This window comes from Odontesthes bonariensis, chromosome 23, assembly GCF_027942865.1.
Source record: "Odontesthes bonariensis isolate fOdoBon6 chromosome 23, fOdoBon6.hap1, whole genome shotgun sequence".
Taxonomy (NCBI): domain Eukaryota; kingdom Metazoa; phylum Chordata; class Actinopteri; order Atheriniformes; family Atherinopsidae; genus Odontesthes; species Odontesthes bonariensis.
The window spans coordinates 11,600,167-11,623,200 of record NC_134528.1 but is presented as its reverse complement, the minus strand read 5'-3'; the positions used below and the strand labels follow the sequence as shown (position 1 = coordinate 11,623,200).

Here is a 23,034-nt window from a genome sequence, read left to right as displayed (position 1 = left end):
ACATGCAAATATTCTTTGGAAATGTTTGAGATGGATGTATCCTTTTTGATATTCATTATTTGTTGATAGACGGTTAATTAGAAATCATGCAAACTTTATCTTGAAGTCCTGTTGGAACAACTGCATTTGGACAGAAACACCATTCAAAGTTTTCATGAATAAATTTCCTACTTAAGATAGCGTTCACACTTTAACCACATGCTGATAAGACCTGTTTGCGTGCGCACGCCACACACGCGTGTGTGTTTTTGTGTGTCTCCCTCTGTAGGTGGGTTCGCAGCGGTTCAGTGTTAACATGCCCCATAAGTTCAGTATCCACAACTACAAAGTTCCCACCTTCTGTGACCACTGTGGCTCCCTGCTGTGGGGCCTCATGAGGCAGGGCCTGCAGTGCAAAGGTGAGTTCACGAACAGCTGGGAATTTACAGAGAACTCACTGCGACTCGGCAGAGCACTATACAGGGTTCTTTTGCAGTGTGGTATGGTTCAGTACACATCCTCTCCATATGTTTCAAGTGTCTTTGGACAAGACAATAAATCCCAAGTTTCTCCCAAAGGCAACAAATTGTATGGCAGCATCATACCATGCTTTTTTGATTTTACTCTAAATGGGGCCAAAGTTGTTTTTTTTTTAAATTCACAATATTTTGATTTGAAGAGGACATAAACTTAGTTATTAATACTCCAGACTCATTAGAAAATCAGGTAACAAATCGACTGAAATGTCATGAAAAGGGCCATCTCAACTACAGTTTGCCCTCTTTTTTTTAAATTACTTGTGTTGCCCCCTGCTGTCTAATCAAGGGAAGCAACATAATAATGGCACTTTTCCAGTCTGGAGGCTGTATCCATGTTTTTATCGAGTCTATGGTTTTTCATGGTTGTTGGATGAGGCAGCTTGCGAAGCCCTGAAGGTCTGAGTGAGCTTGATGTTGTAGAAAAGTTTGCGATCATCATGGATATTGAATTTTGGAAGAAACGGTTTTTGATTCTTCTTAATAAAAAGAGATACAAGCTGCAATATTGTTAATTCATTATGTTAAGCAGAGGTCAAAGGAGAACCAATAGCACAGGTTAGCTTTGCTTTCTCCTTGGACAGTGATGCTGCTGATTTTCTGTTTGTTGATTTTGGTCATAATTCACTTGTGTGAGCTACAATCGTCTGACAAACATTTGTGAACATGATGCCATACATGATAAAAAAAAAACATCATACATATTCACTGCAGGATTTCAAAACCAGTAGATGTTTGTACTCAGATATTAAAAATGGCTGAAAAACAGGCTAAAGAATGTAGAAATTTGAGTGTAGAAAAGTGTAGACAGACAGATTATAAAGTGATTCATATGTAGAAGAGTGGATTTTATTTTCTTGGAACCGATTAATAATGAATTGTTTTATTTTGTGATAACCTCAGTCACTTAGAGCTATAGTCAGCAATAATATTGTATATTGAGAAAGGTCAAAGGGAACATGAGTCATAATAGTCGCAGACTTATTAACATCACAGCCAAGCTATCACCCTTCTGCTTTCATAGCTCTCTAGCTATTGTGTACTATTGAAGATCCAAACACTGTACCTGTGTTCTTGTGACTAAAATATATTTGTATGAAAGAACTGGCTTTTCTGGATTGTCACAGACAAAATTGTCCAGAGGTAAAATGTCACGAGCAAAAGGTTTTACAGTACACTAATGGACACCTGTGGCCTGCCAGCGCACCTTTCTGTCGACAGAAGTCCATTGTTTGAGTCCGAACCTCTTCTTTGGCTAAAATAGATTTTTCTCATGCGCTCTTGTTGTTTTATCAGTGTGTAAGATGAACGTGCACAGGCGGTGTGAGACCAACGTAGCTCCAAACTGTGGTGTGGACGCCCGCGGAATCGCTAAGGTCCTGTCAGACCTGGGGGTGACGCCTGACAAGATCTCCAACACCGCACAGCGCAGGAGGAAGGTAACGAGTCCCACTGACGGACTGCAAAATGCAGCCCATCACAATTAAAAGTTAAATCCACTACTCAACACATTCATTTCACAAAGGTGTTGTTAAAAGGGCATTCCAAAATCACAAATCTTTATTTTTCTGCTAATGTGAACTAAAAAAAAAAAAAAAACAATAGATTTTTTATTGTCATTGTTTGTTTTGTTGTCTGAAAGGTACTTTTGTGCTAATGTTGCATCAAGTCAGAATAGGTTAGAATATTATCTTATTGTTGGAAAGTTAGATGCAGAGGATGTTCAGGTCAGATCTGCAGATCAGCCAGTAATCTGATTATTTGGGGGTCAATGAAGCCCTTCATGATACTGGAAATGAGGTTCTTCTTTTAATCGTCCATTTTTTCGTGGTTTTGTTTTTAGATATGTTCATCTCTTTTTGGTTGGGCTGCACAGAGTTTGTAATGTTTTATAAAAGCTTTGAAACACATTATCGGCATATTTGATGTGTAGGAAAATGAAATATTGTGCATCTCGAGTATAGTGTTAATATATAAAAACTGTTATATCACGTGTGCATGTTTTACATGTGAGTTGAAGTGTTTGATTTATTTTGCCCAGTGAACACGTACAAGTAAAAGCATTGTATTTCATATCTGCATATGCCAGGGGCTCAGCAAGGGCATTGCATGTGAATTAGACTGCAGGTATGTGGATAAATTATGGACTGATCAATATCAACGTTGAGGATAATGATAACTATTTAGTATCTTGTTCCTTAGTTTTTAGACATTCTTTTCATCACTCCTGCGTAGACACTGGTGCATTATCTGTTTGAATGGCTTTTTATCTGCAGGTTATATCAGACAATATATACAAAAATACAGGAGTCAGTATCACGTGAAAGCATGCAGTTCATTTATTATACTGGAGATCTGAGTCAGGAAGGTGTTCTTGTGTTTTTTTAAGAGTTGGATCAGAAACATCCCCAACAGCTTGTTTTCTTTCTGAAGACTTGTGCCGAGTTTTCTCACGCAGCAGGAATATACGTCTAACATGATAATTACTGAGCTACAGGGGTGCTGGTTTCACTTGCGTCACACGCTTTAGCTGGAAAACAGAGATACAGATCTCTGACTCATGATGCAAGTAAAAGATTTATAGAGGAATGATCATGTTTTCTCTCTGTTTCTAGTTGACTCCAGGGCAGGACCCTCCCCAGTCTCCTCCTGAGATATCTCAATCTGAGGAGAACAGCTTCAGCCAGCCAGCTGTTCCCACCTCCCCCTCACAGCAGGGTAACACAACACGCAAACACGCACTATTGAAAAAGTTTTCAAGGTCCTCGGAGATGGGTTCCAAACAGCATGAAGTTTGAATGTGTTAATTCAACTCGTAAGAGGCAGCAATTTGATTTCAATACAACATTGTCTCTCCTTTCAAGAGTACATCAGTGTGTTTTTGTAGAAACAATCCTGCACCGCCCACCACCATTTGGTTTGTCACAGTTAGTCATCACTTCATCACACTTTGCAAGCTGAGAAGTGGAAAGTTAACTTTTTCTTTGTCGAACTTTTCCCGTATTTCATCGAGCAGTGATGACAACACTGATCTCTGCTGTTATTTTATCACCCTGCCCTGGCATACTGTTACCGAACCCACCCAAGTTTGATATACAGCATTTGTTGATTATTTCTTTTTTCTTTTTTTTTTTTTTTACTTTCAAGTTTATTGAAGAGGAATCAATAGGAAATAAATAGTGTTTCTAAAAGAACACCACAGTTGACAGAAAAAAGGCAGTCAGACGATTTTCACTGATGTCGGATTTGCTTTTTCCGATGACACCCACAGACTTGGCAGAGTTAGATCGCCTGCAGGACGTGCTGTCACTCGACCAGCAGGGGCCCCAGCACTCCTCCTCCACCAACTCCTCTTCGTCCTCCTCCTCGGCGGCCAGGGAGAACGGACAGAGCCAGAGGAGGACCCTGAAGGACTTCAACTTTATCAAAGTTCTTGGCAAAGGCAGCTTCGGCAAGGTGCAGCGGCATGGAAGAGGCGTTTGAGGGGGATGTTTATTAGTTTGCTGCTCATTATGTTTATAATTAAATGGCTTTCTATTAACATTGGCAACCCAGCAGCTCCATTATCAGTGAAGAGATGTTTTTCACATTTTTCACTTTAACCCTCCGCTGGATATGATGTGAAAGCTCACAGTGGGTTGTTTGTAGTGACTAAACCACCTGACTGTAGTTCCCTTCGGCTCTTCTTTCACCTCATTGTTTCTACTACTTGGCCTGCAGATTTGCTCTTTTTATAAGATTTTGTGGGTCCTAGTGGCTTTTATTATCAGTGTAAGGAGAGTGGAAAATCTGGCAGTGAGAGGGGCATGACATGCTGCAAAAGGCCACAGGCCAGACTTGAACCTGGGTCTGCTATGGTGCGAACTTTCAACCTCTGTACATGTGAAACCTGCTCACAAGTTTAGCCACACTGCGCCCCACAGGTTTGCGGTTCGGTTCCACTCTTATCATCCATCAGCCCTTACGTAAAACTGCTGGTGTTTAAAGCTGTAGGCTGCAGGTAACTAATCGTGGAACATTTAGCTGCTAAAGAGATTTTTTTCTCTATTTGTGCATAAAGGGACCAAAACCGGAGCTAAAACAGACTTGATATTGATCTAACACTTGCCGCATGGGTAGAATCATGACTCACAAAAGAATGACTTAAGACGATTTTAAACTTCCAAATGTATAATCGAGCAAATATGTGCTGATGTGTTTGTAATACGAGCCTTATAAGGTGATCATACATTGATATGTTAATGCTCTGTACACAGCTTGATCCACATAATTAGTTTTATATATTTATATAAGGAGGGAGTGAGTCTGCAGTTCTTCAATGCAATGAATTTTCTCAAAAATGGAACTGTATATGCAAGGGGTAGAAAAATGAACACGTGACTTCATACTATCCACCTCTTCTCCAGGTGATGTTGGCAGAGCTTAAGGGGACAGAGGAAGTTTATGCTGTCAAAGTTTTGAAGAAAGACGTGATTCTCCAGGACGATGACGTGGACTGCACTATGACCGAGAAGCGCATCCTGGCCCTCGCCCGCCGCCACCCCTACCTCACCCAGCTCTACTGCTGCTTCCAGACACGGGTAGGACCACAACACAAGAATGCACATTTAAAGGTTCTTCTCTGCGTTTCTGTCTCGTACATCTTCCTCTCTTGTTCCGTCTGCAGGACCGTTTATTCTTTGTAATGGAATATGTGAATGGAGGAGATCTGATGTTCCAGATACAGCGATCCAGGAAGTTTGACGAGTCTCGCTCTCGTTTTTACGCTGCTGAAGTCACCTCTGCCCTCATGTTCTTGCACCGAAACGGAGTCATATACAGGTAATATTCACAATGCCTCCTTTGGTTTTATGGGGTTTTTTTTTTACCCAAGGACACGCTAAGCTGTCTCAGGAAAACTGATAAAACCTCCAATCATCCTATTCACATCCTTTTTTCTCTCTTTTTGAGGTAAATCCTGCTTGGAGAAGTTAATAATATTTTAGTTGAGGAAGTTGCTTATCAGTGAAAGTTACCAGGAATGCAGATTAGTAGTTGGTCATTTTTATATGTTGCATTTTAATTTCTCCCAATGAATTTAAACAGTTGTGGGAGGCGGATTGCGCTAACCCACCCCATCTCCTCTGTGTTTTTTCTCTCTCAAAGGGATCTGAAGCTGGATAACATCCTCTTAGACGCAGAGGGCCACTGTAAGCTGGCAGACTTCGGGATGTGCAAAGAAGGCATCATGAACGGGGTGACCACAACCACCTTCTGTGGCACACCTGACTACATCGCTCCAGAGGTGAGCTGAGTCTCTCGTATTCATACATTTCAGCCACATGTTGGAGACTGGTGGACTTGAACCTTCCTATGAAACACTGATGAATCAGAGGCTGCAAGAGCTGACCCGACTCATTAGCTGAATGCATATTTAAGTATATCTCCTAGGACAAATTGGAAAAAACAGACCTCTCTTAGATGTAGAAACTGTTGACAAACATTTTTAGCTCTAACCTTGATTTGCAAAATAATTTTCCTTAGTTAATAATTCACGGAAGAAAAATACTTCATACTTTTATAAAGGTGGACGTCTCGCATGCCGTTGCCTAGTGAGCAGATGGAGTAATGCAAACAACAACTAAGGTGGCATGTGAAAGCTCTCCCGTATGTCGTGTGGACGCAGCTCCATGACTAACAGTTCAGCATCTGGGCTGCAGAAGGGTTGGATGGTGCTACTATTTGTGATCAACAAATCCACCTCTTTTTTTCTCCTCTCTCATTCGTTACTGTGTTCCTGAACCGTCTGAAAGCTATCAATGATAATGTTGGGGTCTGGAGTTAACTCCTGTAGCCCTGTCTCCAGGAAACGCAACAGCACATTCACTCTCACTTTTCTTGCACCGTTCAGACTGGCTCGTTTTCCCCTCATTGCTTCATTCCTCCTCTTCTCCCTCTGTGTGTCCTTCTGTCATTTCTGAAGGGGGGACGTTTTTTCATCCAGCAGACGCATTGGAGACAGGGGCTGTCTCTTAACCAGAGATGACCAAGCTCAAATCACTTTCATTTTTTACCTAAAGACCTCGTCTCCTTTTAAATAGTTGTGGCCAATTTGATTTCACTCGAATGTTTAGGCCTCAATTTACACAACGATTTACTTTTAATGCAGTTTCAACCAGAATCATTCTGCCAACTGACATCAATCAGGCCTCAGATGTGACACAAGTCGCATCTTTGTACTTTGGAGTCCATCTGTGCTCCAGTGAACGTTTTTGCCTCAGTGGGCCTAATGCTGCAGAATATCTCTGGGGCAGAAGGTGAGTAATCTGTCCTCCACGTTGACCTGTGTTGTGTTGTTGTTCTCAGATCCTGCAGGAGCTGGAGTACGGAGCCTCGGTGGACTGGTGGGCACTGGGGGTGCTGATGTACGAGATGATGGCTGGACAGCCTCCGTTCGAAGCTGATAACGAAGACGACTTGTTTGAGTCGATTCTCCATGATGACGTCCTCTATCCTGTGTGGCTCAGCAAGGAAGCTGTTTCCATCCTTCGAGCGGTATGTGACGTCACTTCACTGTAGAAAAACTTCATCATTGTTCCTTTTTTTTTTTTTCTTTGTTTGAAGAGCTGATAAATTCTGCTCATGACTCCCTTCTGATTCCTTGAGCTAGAGAAGGGTGTAAAGCAAATTGAATTGCATCAACCCATAAGAACCCAATTTGTCCTTAAAGAAAAGTTATAGGGAATATGAAACCGACCAAATGGACCTCATATATCACATTCAAGTACCAACATTTTATTGTAGTTTCAATTATTTGCTACACCTGTGTCATTATGGGCCAATATGGGTTAATTTTGCTAAACTGTTTAAAATTGACTTTAAAACGTTTTTGTTTCTTTTTTTTTAAAACTTTGATGTTTTAGTTATCATTTATTAGCTGATTTTTCAGTCAAAAGAAATTAAAACTGGATTGAATTTTTTTTTTTATAGCTTGGTTCATGAAGCTGAGCGTTTGAGTCTACCTAAAAATCCTCTTTCATCACTCGTAATAAATTTACCAACCGCTCAAATGTTCTTCCAATGATATGGGATGTACAGAGCTAGTTCTGTTGCAGGATAAACCCATTTTCAAAACAGTTTTTTTTCTTCAAGAGGCTAGAAATGACTGTTTCTTCACTCTTTTTGACTTGTCCAAAGAAATCAATGCGAACAGCGCCATGTCTGCGTCACAGTTTAAACCATCCACAGAGCCATTAATGCCTCAGCTCTATTATTAGTTCCAAAAATGTTTTCTGCTCAAACAAACGTTCTGTTTCTGTCCTTGCTATTTTATGGATGATACCACAGTAGACCGTCATGAAGGGGCTGATTTTCAGGCTAATTCCAACCAAACTTGTGTGTTTTTGTGTGCAGTTCATGACAAAGAACCCAGCCAAGCGTTTGGGCTGTGCGGTGAGTCAGGGATGCGAGGAGGCCATCAAGACCCACCCCTTCTTCAGAGAGATTGATTGGGTGATGTTGGAGCAAAGAAAAGTGAAACCACCCTTTAAACCCCGGATTGTAAGAACTCACTCACAAAAACACTCTAATATTAAGACCTCACTTTCAGATGCTTAATTTATTTATTGTTTATGTACAAAAGTGACAAATGAACAGTCTTTTGATAAATATGTTTCCTAGATTAAAATAAGTCTGCTCTCAGGGAAGACCTGACCAGTCTTGTTTGTGAGGACTGGTTGCATGAAGGAAAACAGTCTGATTGGACAGCAAAAGAGGCACCAGCTGAAATGCAGCGTTAACGCTGTTTGTGTCTGAAGACAGCAGTGTTCCCAGGGAGTAGCGTAGCCCAGCCTAGGACAGTTTGACCGCAGAGGGAGAAAGCACGTCTGGACATGGCACCCCCCCTGGCTGCAGGCCTCAGGAGGGTACCTGCATTGACAGAAAGGAGGCATAGGCAGCGACAGTCTGGATTATCAGTGATCACAGCCACGTGCCGCTGGCAACAGACCAGGCAGGAGACCACTGGCATGATCTGGAAAATAACAGCTAAACTGCTGTCCCAGTATGTCAGGGCGGGCCGGCCCAACAAACCGTTAATGATCCTTCGTCAGGTTTCACCTAAGGAAACCTTGTTACAACTTCCTGCTTTGTAGCGACGGATGAACACAGGGCAGGGACTTATTCAACATGAGCTTATGACCCGTGTCTCTGGTAATTCCTCGTTCATGGGCAAAACTTGCACTACCTAATCTTTATCACCAGTGGTGTTCAGCGGGTTAGCCGCACCTCTCTGTGAAGGGTAGACAGACGCTGATCCACTATCCCCGGACATCTAAGGGCGTCACAATTGCTCAATCCCGTTTGGACGAAAGCCACTTTTCCCTCTAAGAGGTTTGCTGCCAACATCTCGGGGTCATGTAACTGGTTAGCATGCCGGAGTCTGGTTTGTCATCGGAATTAACCGGACAAATCACTCCACCAACTCAAAGACTTTGATTTACCGGTTGCCGCCTTTGGGGTCATGGGAGTAATGCCAATGCATGGTTGGCATGGTTTTTGGTGGGGACTCCCGCTGTGTTTGATCACACTACAAACTTTGCTTTTGGGGTGAGTGGATGATCTTTGTGCGAGTTTGAAATCAAGCTCACCAGAGGTGATAGTGTGTAAGATCTGCTATCTAAGAAGATGGTATCATACTAAAATCTGATTCTTGGCAAAATATGACACGATATGACATCAACGTTTGATAAACCAATCATACCACTGGTAAATGCCTTCCTTTGTTTCTTTATTTTACAGTCTTAGTCAATACAGACGTGCTATAGTCTTTGAATGAGTTAAAAACTGCTTTTGTAATGTATTTTTAACTTGCAGATAGATGTTAATCATTTTGTTAAGTGTAGTAGAAATGGACTGAGACTTTAAAGGTTAGTTTTACAGGAAATCTCTGAGGTCAGTATGTAGAACCCCATATAAAAGACAGCTGGTGGTGTCCTTACAGATTTAAGAAATCATTCTAACACATCTGAAGACATACAAGTTCTCAGTGTCTTTAGCATTTTATGTACTCTGGTATTCATCTCTTTAATTGATTTTATAATTGATTGTATACCTGTTCCCTTTCTGTTTTTAACTTTTATAGTTTTTATAGTCTTTTTAATTGCCAGTGTCATCGTTGTGCCTCAGCTTTTTAATGTGCCATATCAAATAATTTGACTCGACTCACAATAAGGTGCATAAACAAACCCAGTTACATGGCTTGGTGTCAACTTCACATTTTCTCTTACTGGTCCTTATTACTGAAAAACATTTTCCAAGCCGTTGTTAGATGTATTTGCAGTCAGTACTGTTTTATGTTATCTGGACGGAAACGACTGTTGTAGTCTTTCAGTTGTACTCAGACAAACATGCAGTAAGTCTCAGTGGTCAGACGGTGTCGCTGTATACATGTCAGTTGTAAGTCTTTACATTGTTGTGCAGTTTCTCTCTCTGACTCCTTCCCCTTTTATTTGTGTGTGTGTGCTCCGGCAGAAAACCAAGCGAGATGTGAATAACTTTGACCAGGACTTCACCAAGGAGGACCCGGTGCTGACACCTACGGACGAGGCCATCATCCGACAGATCAACCAGGAAGAGTTCAAGGACTTCTCCTACTGCGCCCCCGAGGAGGCGCAGACCTAGCGCGCACGCACACACACACACACACACACTGATCAGCAACACTTTACATGGCATGCTCGTACGTACACATGCTTACACTCAGTAGAACCGTAATTCCATGTACAAAACACACACACATAAACACGGTCACTCCTTTTCTTTGAAGCTATTGGTTGTTGTTACTTTTGGAATATTATTTCTTGCATTGTGTTGTTATTGTTGCCTGGGTTTATTATGAATATGACTATGAGAATAAATATGAATATGCACAGCTGCACACGCTCTCACACACACTCTCACCCGCACCCTTTTAACGCAGATTTACACACAAACACTACAATCTTTGAGATGCTCTCAGACATCCACAAGCTCAGACAACCAGACACTCACACTTACACTGCTTCTCTCTCCGGCACCTGTACACATGTGAACTGAAGGTGCTGGGTGCTGAGGCCTGTATATAGCCTGTGTTAAATGGCTGTATCGTGTTGGTATTGTCTGCTAGTAAAGGAGCGTCGTGGCGCATGGACAAGCACCCTACCTGTGTTATTACTGTCCTTATTGTGGACCAGTTAGGGCCAAATTCCCTTTGTGCAATACCATGACTATCTATATATTTTATGGTTTGTTTGTTCATGTGTTTATTTTTGTGTGTTTTCTTTTTTTTCCTCTTTGAAATGTCTTCTTTTTTTTTGTGGGATTGAAATATTTCTTTCACTGTCGCACAATCTCTGTCCTCCTGTCCTGTGTATATAAAGTGAATGTTACAGGCTATTGAACTAATTATGTGGAGCAGAGCGTTACAGGCGGCCTGTGTAGCAGTGAAAAGCTCAGTGTCCGGATATTTCATCCATCTGCTCGTTTCAGACTCCATGCCTGCCCTACTGGTGTGAATGTGTTGGCCCGTGGTTGTTTTTTTTTTTTTTTTTTTTAAATAAAAATAAAATCGTGAATGTACATTTTTGTGTGCATGAATGTGTGAACTTTCTTTTTTTTCCTCCCTGTCTTGTGACTTTTTGTCCTCAGCATTTCTGTTTCTATAGCTACCATCAGTGTTTTCAGCCTCCCTCCTTTGCTTCCCTTCTCCAAAGCACCAATTCCCTTTTTCCACCTCCAGCAGCCATCTCTCTTTCTCTTTGCCAAAACCACTTGCTTTTCTCTCTTTAGCTTTTTTTCAAGAATGGCTTTTATTTCTTTTTGCTCTCTATTTTTTATCATTATAATTATTATTATTATTATTGTACAGTGTATCATGAGGAAACCTTTATGTATATTACTATAACTATACCATTATAGGTCTGTTACAGCCGGTTGATAGGAAATGTGGAGAACCAGCAGCTGAATTACCTCTCATTTCAGACACGCACACACCGAATACCACACACAGACTCTTCTTCAAGCCCTCCCCCTCCTCCTCACTGTCTCTCTTACAAACACATGCACACACTGAGAAGGACTGTTGTACAGTGATGAGAAGACGAGCTGGTTGCTGTCTGTGCAGTAGAGTCGGTGTGTAGTGAAGCTTTGTGCACCCAGGGGTAGGGCTGTTCCTGGTCACACTATCTTACTCTGTGCCAAAATGTAGTGCAACAGCCGGGCTAGTCCTGTCTGGTCTGATTCCAATAAAACACTGAGCTGTCTACATCAATCCCAGGGGCTTCTGTGTCTTTTTTGCCTTTCTTTTTTTGTGTTTTTTGTGTTGCCCCTGCTTTACAGAGGCAAATCTGAGGGATGCTCAAAAGTTTCTGTTAGAGAGGGGAGGGTAGAGTGGAGGGAGGAGGTGTGTGATGCTCTTCCTGGCCAGCTGTCCTATCACTGCACCCTGTAGGTGATTTGCATGCAGAGGGGAGAGGAGACGCTCACTGGAGTCAGCCCAAATCGCCCGCGCTGCAGGAAGCACTTGCCTTGTGACACATGACACCACTAATTGCCTCACCGATGAATTAGGCTACCTGTGATGGTGCGATTTGGAGCTTCTTCTGGACTCCCGCTAGAGCTGTGAACCATCACAACTTTTCCGAGCCAGCTCTCACCATGCCTACACCTGGAGACTCCTGCAGGACACGATGACGGCTGACAAGGAGAGAAGAAGGTAAAGAGTGTGTTGCATTGAGAAACTTCATGTTTTGGAAAATATTTTTTGAGAAAAAAAGATTTTAAAGGGGAGGAAAGTACAAGTTAAAGCCGTGCAATCAAAATCTAAAGCAAAACGGTATTAGCAGTGCTAGTAAAAGTAGGGAAAGGCATGAAAATAAGCTGAAACTGGATATTGAAGAAGTGGGACATGCTTCCCTACGTATTGAGAAACGTTCTAAAACCCTTTTAGTTGAGGTCAAAAAGTCACTGTGCCATCAAGTTGAAACATTAAAAGTTAAGTACTTAAATAGCTATTTTTCCCCCCAACCACCATGCACTCATGGTGTTTTTGCAGTTTTAGGTCCCATCTAACCAACAACTTAATCCAAATCTGCAAAGTAACAACAGTACAAGGCAAAGGTGCACTGGAAGAGATAAATATTATCGTCTAAAATAGTCTAAAGTTCTGACAAAGTGAAAACACTTCTGCGAAGTATCATTACGTTGTAGGTGTGCTTTGAAGTAAATTCACCTCTAAAGTGCTCATTGTAATTTCATCACATGAATGTAGATAAATCTCAAGTTAAAAGATTGATAGTGTACAGTGCATTTGTTATTTCAGTTATTTCTGTTAAGTTACTGTCGTTTTTTTCTTTTTCCTGACTTCTGCTCTCCGTAGAGCCATCAGCCGTGAGGCAGCCAGACGGAGACGGCGAGTAGAGTCTGACGTGTTTGGAGATTTATCTCGTCTCTTGCCACTGCAGCCCTCTGTCCAAACTCACATGGACAAACCCTCTATCATCCGCCTCACCCTCAGCTACATACGCATGCACACGCTGCTCAAAGGTAAGAAAACAGACGTCGTACCTGTTAAAAAGAGATCAGCAACACCATCTCTGGTTATTTGTACTTTCAACAAACTAGATCAGGAGATTAAAAAGTAGGAAAAGTAGTATGTTTCAGAATCGGGCAGATGTTGGTAAAAGGTGCATTTAAATGTAAAACATATAAAACATATGTAACATATGCTGTGGCAGCACTTTCTCACTTTCACTTGCTTCATTTTTTGCTCAAAACATTTTTTTTTTTATAGATTTGGCACCTGAAAAATCTCAGAATGCGTAGGACCCAATGTCTTCATGTAAGACAAATGCAGTCATGAAATTTCCACTGAACGCCTTTTTAATGTGTCTGTGCATGTGCTCTTGCTATGTCTAATCAATACATTATGAAGATGAGTTAGTTTTACAGATCACAGATGTAAAAAAAAAAAAAAAACTCTCCTGCCCTAAAAATTATTTAAAAACTGCACAATGAACCCTCCAAAGGTTCTGGAGCAATTCATACATGAATTCTTATTTCCGCCCAACGTGTTTATTTAGAATAAGTCCAGACATGTAAAAATACACTTTAAAATGGTATTTTTTCTTCTGAAAACAATGGTGCCTAACTGGTAGTTTCACTTAGGAAATCCTTTATAACACCTGCAACAGGCAATGCGAGCAGTGATTATAAAAACACACCACAGCCTTTTGTTCTCCTGTATTTATAGTTCCTACAAACACTACAAACAAAATATGGAATAGAAAAGTTTCTCAAGCAAGAAACTCTGTTTTTTGGAGATAATCCGACGTTTCTCTGTTTTAGAAACTTCTGGGACAAATGCAGGGACAAGGCACACATATCTACCAGGGGTGGAAGGGGCCAAGGAACTGAATAGAAATGGACGATTGGATAAGGAGGAGAAAGAGACAAAGGAACTCATGTTGTCGGAGGAGTCAAACATGTACCTGAGGATTCTGGAGGGATTTCTGATGGTCTTGTCCACTGAGGGAGACATGATCTTCCTGTCAGATAATGTCAGCAAATACATGGGCTTGACACAGGTGAGACTAAACTCATGCAGTCAGTATAAGAATAATGTTTCAGGATTTAAAGATAAATTTGCTCGTTGTTTTCTGACAGACGGAGTTGATGGGGCACAATATCTTTGAGTATACACACCCCTGTGATCATGAGGAAATCCGAAATAATCTGCGTCTGACTGCAGGTGTGTGTGTGTGTTAACACTCAGGGGAGTTCGGTTGAGCGGTCTGTGTGTTCTGTTTTTGCAGATTTTCACAGGTTCATCCATGTAGCTCAGTAAATGTCTTGTTTTTCTTTTTCTAGAAGTTTGTTGCAGTCAGAAGAGGGACTTTGTCTTGAGGATAAAAAGCGCTCTGACGCACAGAGGGAGGAGCACCAGCCTCAAGTCTGCGACCTGGAAGGTTGAAGAGAAACAATGCAACTTTAAACTGAAACATTTCTGCCCCTCAAAACATCATTAGTGTCAAAAAAGATTCCGGTGAAGTTTTTTAATGTTTTGGTTCTGGGATCTGTGACTTCAGGTCCTGCACTGTCAGGGCAGAGCGAAGATGTGTGTGGCCTCGTCTTCGGTTTCCTGTGTACTCCTGACCTGCCGGCCTCTGCCCCTCTCACACACACTCCTCAACACACACACATTCACAAGCCAGCACAGCATGGACATGAGGTTCACATACTGTGACCAGAGGTGCGTATACACACGTGAGCTCCTCCATTCCTGCGTTACTTGAACTTGTGAATAAGCTGAATTTTCTGTGGAATGGAAGATGAAAGCTATCATGTGCACAAATGAATATATGCACACATTTTAGGAATAGAAAAAGACACTGTTCACAGTATAGGATCTTCATGCATTATATTTAGGAAGTCTCTAAATCTGCGTTCTGTCTGTTGGCCAGGGGGGGCGATTCCTGTGGTTTCAAAAGTCTAGTCTAGCCAGTTTCGCATCCTGTTTAACAGCGCTTCATGTTCGTTTTGTAAATAGTTATCTCACTTAGAACAAAGTTAACAATGTGGACGACGGAAATTTTCTTCACTTTCTTTTTTCTGTAATTCTCCACGAGATCAAAACAATCATTTGTAAACCCTGGTTTAAAAAAAAAAGTAACGTAGACGGCTGCGTGAACCATCTGAGAGCGTGTCAACTAGATCGAGGCGTCTCACACGTCTCTCTTTAAACGTCACTGCATTGTTTTTGCACTTCTTCTATTTATTTCTACGCTTGGGGAATCTTGGGTCTGCTGTGACTCTATAAATACACACATTATATGTCTCGGCTGGCTTGGGAATGCCTCAGCGTCCCCTCGGAAAAGAGCTGGATGATGTGGATGGTGAGACGGAGGTTTGGGGATCTGCTGTCCCTGCAACCTGCTTCTGGATATGTAGCAGTGGATGGATGGATGGATGGATTATTTTCTATGCATTGATGCATTTATTTATTTCAACATTTCTGCAGGGGTTTGTTAATAGGTGTTCAGTCCTAACTCCACACTATGCCTGACAAAAACTGAATGAATGATGGTCCTCGACTTATAGATAAATGGCCTATGGAAAACTAAGACTAATGCTGTAGCGAGAATGTCAAAAAACTCCAAGGCAGTCTCTTTATAATAAAAAAAACATTTCAAAGGCCTTTACTTTTAAAGGCACAGTCATAATGACTTCTGAAACACCATCGTGTTTTGGCTTAGCCTTTTTCAAGAAGTCAGACCGATTTAATGGAGTTCAAGGTCCTTTCCTAGTGGAATTCAACCAACAGGAATTCTCAGCTTGGAGAATAGTGTTTTAGAAGTCACTGTGAGTATGCCCTGAAAATAAAGGCACTTTAAATGATTTCACCAAACGAGAGCGCCTTAGAGTTTTTTTTCACATTCAGGTTTATTTTCCCCCACCCAAAGAGCACTTCAAACAAACAATTCTTTAACAAAGTAGCTATTTTAACAGTTTGAAGTAGAGCCGCAACAATCCCACCCTCCTAAGCTTTCTGTTAACATCTGAGGTGAGCACCACCCACTTTGTTTACACAGGAATACAAAAAGTCATTAAATAAAAATGTTTCTTGATGAATAAACCAATATGTGTACACAAAGATTAAAAGATACACATATTCAGTAACAAAGAATTGTTGAATAAATATGGTGAAAATACATACTGTCCCAATTAAATGGAGATCGAGTGGGTCAATCCTTTTATCTATTTGTACTCATGGTATTTTTCGGGACTTCATTATTCCTGTATTCCTGTTTTTAACGCAGAGCCATACTTAATGGAACAGAAAAAAGGATGAAAACATTCAAATAAAACGTATTTCACGTCATACATCAACTGTTCTGGACCAGAATTCACAATTCTGGTCAACAAGTCACCATTGTTGTAGCAGCGTAGCGGTGTACAGCGGGAGTGTCAAGGCTCCACATTCATGCTTTAAAAAAGTGTGATTTAGATACTTTTGAAAAGTTGAATATGCTGTGGTGTGGTTTTATAGTTAATTGAGTAAATAATAACTCAATATGATGTAGGACAGTTCTAAACAAATAGAGTTGTAGACAATCTATGTTTGGAACACAAAACCTCTACAGAGCATAATCTGTTACACTAGGCTCATACTGTGCAGCCAAGCGTCATTCAAACCGACACTTAGGACCTCCTAAAGATACCAAATATGTCTATTTCCGTTTAAAGAAAGTACAAGACTTTGTGAAACTGCATTTTGTTTTGTTCATTTTGTGTGACAAAGATTTAGAGAGGCTTTCTCAACTTAAGTTGAGAGCTATGAGTGCGTGTATCAGTGAACCATAAACTGGTTTGGTTTGCTGCCTATGTTCTTGTCAACTTCCTGAAAATAGTCAAACGTGAGCTTTGTTAATGCTCAAATGCTTCTTCTTCTTCTTCTGCATGTTTTCTTGCTTGTGCAGAGTCACTTCTCTTTTAGGTTACAGGCCTGAGGAGCTGCTGGGCCGTTCCATCTACGATCTCTGTCACACTTTGGACACAAACTGTTTGAACAAAAATCATCTCAACTGTAAGCGCCAACGCACCCACACGCTCACAAACTGCACACATTGTCACAGTTCACGCCTGTGACTTTTACACCTGTCTCTGCAGTGTGTTTGAAGAGTCAGTCAGTCAGCGGTCAGTACAGGATGCTGGTGAGAGGGGGCGGTTATGTTTGGGTGGAGAGTCACAGTGCTGTCATCCCCAGTATCCGAACTCCCAGGTCCAGGCACAGCTCTAACCAGCCGCTCTGCATCCTCTGCGTTACTTATGTCCTCAGGTGCGTGCATCATTTCACGTCAGTTTTCCACGAGAAGCTTTTTGCAGATAGTTAAAACTGCACTAATACGACAAATCTGCAAGAAAAATGTTTTGAACATTTAGAACTGTACAACACTAATGATACTCGACTGGCTGAAGTCATAAATCACCCTTTTGTTTCAGTTGCATTTTTTCACTGGTTTAGTAATATCAATGTTTCATGACACATTGTGAAATCTCTCTCCGTCATGGTGATCGGGACAATAGATCTCTGTGTGTTTCAAAAGTGTCTCTTGTCCAAAAAGCTATAGTCATTTAACTGTTACAGTTTTGCGGCTGTTACTGACTCTGTTTTTTTTTTACCTTTGCTAGTTGGAAATGTAGAAAAATAGCCATGGACATTCAGTACTTCCTGAAAATTCCTCTTAAATCCCCTTACTTTCACTCTAAATAACGTGCCTAACACAAAAAAAGAACCCAATTCAATTTGAAAAAATCTTTTTTTAATATTCTTCGCTTTTGCTGTTCGACTGGATTTTAATTGACCTGGAATAATCTCTAACAAGACGGTTTTCAAAAGCCAGTTTCTGTTGCTTGCTCATTAATGTGAAATTGTAACTTTGACTATAAATAAAAAATTCTGGACCACAGATAGGCAAGTTGAAGTTGATCTTGATATGCTGCGATTTATAGCACTCAAGTATTTGTTTCAGGGCTGTAAGTAAAGATTAGTTTCATTATAGTTTAAGTATTTTTGATCAAACTTGATTAGTTTTAGTGGAAAAAAGTACGAGAATATCCATCAAAATTAATATATAGCCCAAATTAGTTTAGAAATTGGTTTTGGCTTTACTATACTTCTTTTGACTGATAGAAAGCATTGTAGAATGACTGTGTTACATTTAACACACTCAAACATGCATAAGATGCGTGTTGCATGCAGTTTTGGTGCTTTTCAGTGGAAATTTTGCAAATAAAGCAGGTTTTAGTTGTTTCTAGAGTATCATCTTTTACAAATGTTTAATGCTGTGTGCTTTATGTGCCCGTGTCGCAGTGGAGTGGAGGAGCCGTCTCTGCAGCTCTCCTTGGACCAGACTGTCAACAGATACCTGTGCTGAAAGCAGAGTCTGCAGAACCCAACTAAAGAACAGCAATCTGCTCTTCCTGTTTCAGTAAATTTCTAATATTTTGCTAGTTTATCTAACTCTCATTAAATGTGAACTTTCTCAGTCAAAGTGGATTATTGTGTGTTCCTCTTACAGCTGCAATTATTTGAACTGCAGATTAGAGACATGTTGTAATAAAAGTTCAGTGATATTTCAGGTAGACACAGTAGCCCATCATTTCTCAGTTGTGTCACACAGTTGCATAATCTTTGCAGTAGCACTTCTGTCTTCTAAAGAGAAAACTAGAACTTTTTTTTGTGTAGACTGTGGTTGACAGACAGTTGACGGGTGTAGTGAAATATGTTTATGTGAGCAGGTTGTTTGACTTTTTCATGACCTCTCTGAGCCTTACCGTACTTCCTATGGGGTTTCCTTCTGGGCCACCTGACACGCGTAGTACATATAGGGTTCACACAGAGTGATGTGCTCTGTGCTGATGAGGAGATGTGAGTAGTCGCAAGTCAAAGCCGCAGCTTCCTGAATAGAGACATTCGATAGGAAAGTTCTCGTGGGAACTTTATCAACTTTTTACCTCTCGGTTTCTAAGTGCGAACGCACACACACACACACACACACACACACACACACACACACACACACACACACACACACACACACACACACACACACACACACAAACACACACACAGCATTTTAAGTTTCAGTTCAACTGACTTGACTGGTGTAAAACTGAATCAAAATGGAAAAGCAAAATGCAGACGGACTATAATCACTGTAAGAAAATGAGGAATTACGGACTCACAATATCAAATTTTGCTATGTGACCTCATACCAAACATACATTGTGGCTCTTGGCATTAAATGTCAGTCTTCTCCCCCACTCTTCGGCTCCTTCTCTGCTCACTGTGATACTTCGCAACATGGTCAAATTTTACTGAGCCAAGTGAGGTGAAAACCACATTTAACTACTCAGCAGAACAGTCACAGACTTGGCCGCCCTCTCTTACAAGTAAATGTTAAGCTGTGTTCGTACCTGCCTGAAACATGCTTGTGTCCTAATTTTATTATTTGTTTATTATTGTAATGGTGATGCCTGAATATTAGACTATCTCAGCACTAAACATTTCTATCTTTCAAACAGTTGAACACAACATGTATTCAGAAACATCTAAACCTAATCACGTTAATCAGTTTTTCCCCTAAGCTTTCACAAGTAATAAATAACGAGGAAAGGGCTGTTGAAAACATCAGCTGGATCTCGATCCTGTGGTCTCTTGTAGGAAAATCAGACTGGGCGTCCTTATAAGTGGGCAAATCCAGTGTTCAATGAAACAAACTCATCAGGCAGAGAGAATGCGAGGCGGACGTTGAACTTATACATCATCACATAAGCTCCCCTAAATGAAAATGGATTTTGTGAAGCAAACGTTTTGTGCTGTGGACCAACGTCACTATCATACGCGCCCTGAGGCTGGGTTGGATAATCTGCCGATAGAAAACGCTTGAGTTCTATTTGCTCTTGATTGTCTGAGATAACTTTTCACCCTTTCCTTATCTCCACAGTGGTGAAAGCAATCACTTTAAAAACAATGCGTTGATTCTGCAAATTGTACCCTTGTGTCAAGATGGTACAAAACTATAAAAAAAAAAAAGAAAAAAAAGTAGAGATTTGAAATTTAAATTATACACTATGTTTAAATGTATTTACTAACGATCCTTTACCAGTTGATGTCAGATTTCTAATGATCCAGCATAACATTCAGTACTAATGAATCCATTATTAGTTCTCCAAAATATGTGTATCAACTTTTTGGAAGCTCATCGTGGCATTAAAGCAAAGGGCTTCCTTTGATTTCTATCATCTTCTCTCACCTATGCAGCCAGACAGTAGCATGTTGGACTGACCTAGTTGCACCATCTAGTGTTTAACTGTAGTTACTGAAATTAGCATCCTTTACATGGTTGAGCAGAGTGGAAATGTCAGACACGACTTCTTCCAAGGAGCACTTAGAAGAGGGGAAGTCTAAAGAGGTAAGTTGAGCGACTCTGGCTGTATAATTCACTTATTATTTCTACAGATAACCAGTTTGGTTGCTACGTGCACATACATGTTATTAGGTATAAAACTGTAAACATCTACAGAAATAAAAAGTTGTTTTATTGAAGCATCTAAAATAATTTATTGTGTTAACCATATAAATATATTTGTTCAATTGAGTCAAAGATGTATCATAAGAATACTAGCTTTGTGAAACAAACAACCAAACCATACAAATTAAACGAGGCGATATCTTCTGAGCTCCATTTGAGGTCGGTAACAATGTCAGACAAGGGAGGTTGTGCCAGGGCTTCTTTTTAAAGTTTGTATTGGTGATTTGTTCAGTTTGTGAAACTATCTGCATGGTTGGTAAGTTGCTGGCGAACCGTTTTAGTTATGCAGATCCTCTTGTGGTCTTTAGTGTGAGGAAGTGCTGTCCTCTGGCAGCTCCTTACTATTTATACTGTGTAGAGTAGAACAGAAAAACATAATACCATAGAGTGTCAAGAACTATAGAACCAAAAATGCCTTTTCTTTGTCTTTATCTCTTTTTTTTTAAATCTTTGAGCTTTAGTCTGTAATGAAGTATAGATCTACTATAACTGCTGTGTTTTTAGGGATGAAATCCCATATCAGGATTAGGCAAAAAATTTGATATGGAGGAACCCTTCCACACAAAAGTTCTGAATAATAATGGAGGTGTGGTCCTCTGGCACATGGGGCTCTTAGTTGATTAATTGAGGGTTGGTCACAAGTAAGGGATGAAGTGGGGTGAAATGTATTAAAGCCACACCAAACTCTGTAAAAACAAATGTGCCGTACAGTCCATCTGAGGCTGCTTCTATCATTATCAAGGCCCTGGCAGTATGTGTAAGACAACTGTATTGGGGTCTAATTACCTGGAAATGTTTATCCTTCTCAGAGATTATTTGAACTTTGATCTCTAGTGATTATTCACAGTGAAGCTAGCGCATGTTTAACATTAACTCCTCAACCTACTTCTCTCTTAAAAAGATTCTTTATCATTTACCTCTATCCCTCTGCAAAACCAGTAAATCTTGATACTGAAGCTCATTCTCAGGATGACCTCAGCGACTGGGGAGTGTGTGACCTTTCATGTTGTTTAAGAGGCCTGATCACTTTAGTTCAACCATGTCTGTGCAATATACTATAAAGTGGATTTAAATGGCTGCAGTAGTGATTGCTTGATGGTCTGAAATTAAAAAAGAAAAGGAACGAACATGGGCAGAAACAGAACTTTAACCACATTATCCAACAGACACTTTCTGTTCCATTTAAAGCACCATGTGACTCAGCTGAACAGGCCCTTGTTTACTTCAACTCACATACCCCCTCTTACCCTGCACTCCTCCCCTGGTCACACCCCTATGATTGGGTGGGAGTTGTCAGGCTGTCAGCCAATGATTCGGCAGTGTCCACCCTTTGACACAGGCCCTGATAAATCAAAGGGTGTCAGTGCAATGAGGAAAACAGAAAGCGAAAGGGACGAATAAAAGATGAACGGGAGCACACAAGCTGGAAACTGGTGCACCGGTGTGGTGATTGAAAATATATTGCTCTAATAATCCAAGGCACTAAAGTTCTCGTCCTTCACGTGGTTATTTCCACCCAGTTATTAAAAGTTTCTCTAACTGGTCTTTTTTGACATGATAATGATGAGAAACACCTGAGCTGAACTTAACAGATATCGGTTCCAAAAGTCCATGTTCAAAGTTCTTTAACTGATTAACATCACAGAAAAACAGGCTTTTGCTCTTTGTACAGTGCTTTTTACTTTTTTTACTTTCTTCTGAAAATCTAATGTTAAGAAGTAGCACCATTACAGCAGCAAATACTGAAGAAAAAAAACACGAGATAAACATAAAAAGAAACCTAAAAATGATAAATAAGAAACAAACAAAAAAAATCACGCAAATATTGGCCGAAGTTTTATGCAAGGTGGTCTTGTGCCGAAGCTGCTTTTGTGTTAGATTGTAGACATTTTTGTCTCACTCCTGAAACCTTTGGAAGCATCTGAGCCCTTGATGGGATGCTGGAGAATAAAAGATAGTTTACTTTGAGAGAAATGAATGTAGGATTTTGCATAATTAATGTCCTAATTTTTATTCTATTACTTTATTTTTCTCCGTGTCTCTTTAGAGACTCAATGGACGTTTTTCCTCCAAACTGTATAGTAAAAGAAATAAAGACAAAATGTTCTGAATTTTTTTTAATAAATCAAAAGAATATCCTTCAAGATACTTATAGCTTTAAAAGAATAATCACTCCAGAAACAAAGTGTTAGGTTTATTGGATAATCCAATGGCTGTGCTGTCAAAAGTTATAATTAGTTTTTGCTGATAGAGTAGTCCAAATAACCATGCACACTCACTCCTGGGGACAATGCAAACTCTACACAGAAAGGCCCCAGCCGGGATTTGTACCAGGAACCCTCTTCTTGTGAGGCGATGGTGCTAATACCATCATACATTTGTATGGGAATTGATATTCCCATTAATTG

The 23,034-nt window shown here is 40.5% G+C and overlaps 2 protein-coding genes across 2 annotated transcripts in view; both read left to right on the top strand.

The window, feature by feature from the left end:
- prkcea (protein kinase C, epsilon a) overlaps positions 1–10,475 on the top strand; it is a 45,128-nt gene extending 34,653 nt beyond the window's left edge. The window contains exons 6-15 of the mRNA XM_075458280.1: positions 269–398; positions 1,812–1,954; positions 3,131–3,233; positions 3,787–3,971; positions 4,922–5,095; positions 5,182–5,336; positions 5,661–5,799; positions 6,861–7,049; positions 7,908–8,054; positions 10,026–10,475. Of these exons, the coding sequence (XP_075314395.1) occupies positions 269–398; positions 1,812–1,954; positions 3,131–3,233; positions 3,787–3,971; positions 4,922–5,095; positions 5,182–5,336; positions 5,661–5,799; positions 6,861–7,049; positions 7,908–8,054; positions 10,026–10,175 (1,515 nt within the window). The 3' untranslated portion in view covers positions 10,176–10,475. The remainder of the gene's footprint in view (positions 1–268; positions 399–1,811; positions 1,955–3,130; positions 3,234–3,786; positions 3,972–4,921; positions 5,096–5,181; positions 5,337–5,660; positions 5,800–6,860; positions 7,050–7,907; positions 8,055–10,025) is intronic.
- Positions 10,476–12,220: 1,745 nt separating this feature from the next.
- On the top strand, positions 12,221–18,466 carry epas1a (endothelial PAS domain protein 1a). Its single transcript, XM_075458227.1, has 9 exons — positions 12,221–12,246; positions 12,910–13,076; positions 13,878–14,116; positions 14,196–14,280; positions 14,400–14,497; positions 14,618–14,781; positions 17,009–17,115; positions 17,199–17,367; positions 18,403–18,466. Exons 1-9 carry the CDS (start codon positions 12,221–12,223, stop codon positions 18,464–18,466), a joined length of 1,119 nt encoding a protein of 372 aa, XP_075314342.1.
- The last annotated feature ends 4,568 nt before the right edge of the window (positions 18,467–23,034 follow it).

Coding starts and splice junctions, on each gene's coding strand:
- epas1a (XM_075458227.1), top strand. CDS start 12,221: ATGACGGCTGACAAGGAGAGAAGAAG. Junction 14,117..14,195: donor AATACATGGGCTTGACACAG/GTGAGACTAAAC, acceptor GTTTTCTGACAG/ACGGAGTTGATGGGGCACAA. Junction 14,281..14,399: donor TAATCTGCGTCTGACTGCAG/GTGTGTGTGTGT, acceptor TTCTTTTTCTAG/AAGTTTGTTGCAGTCAGAAG.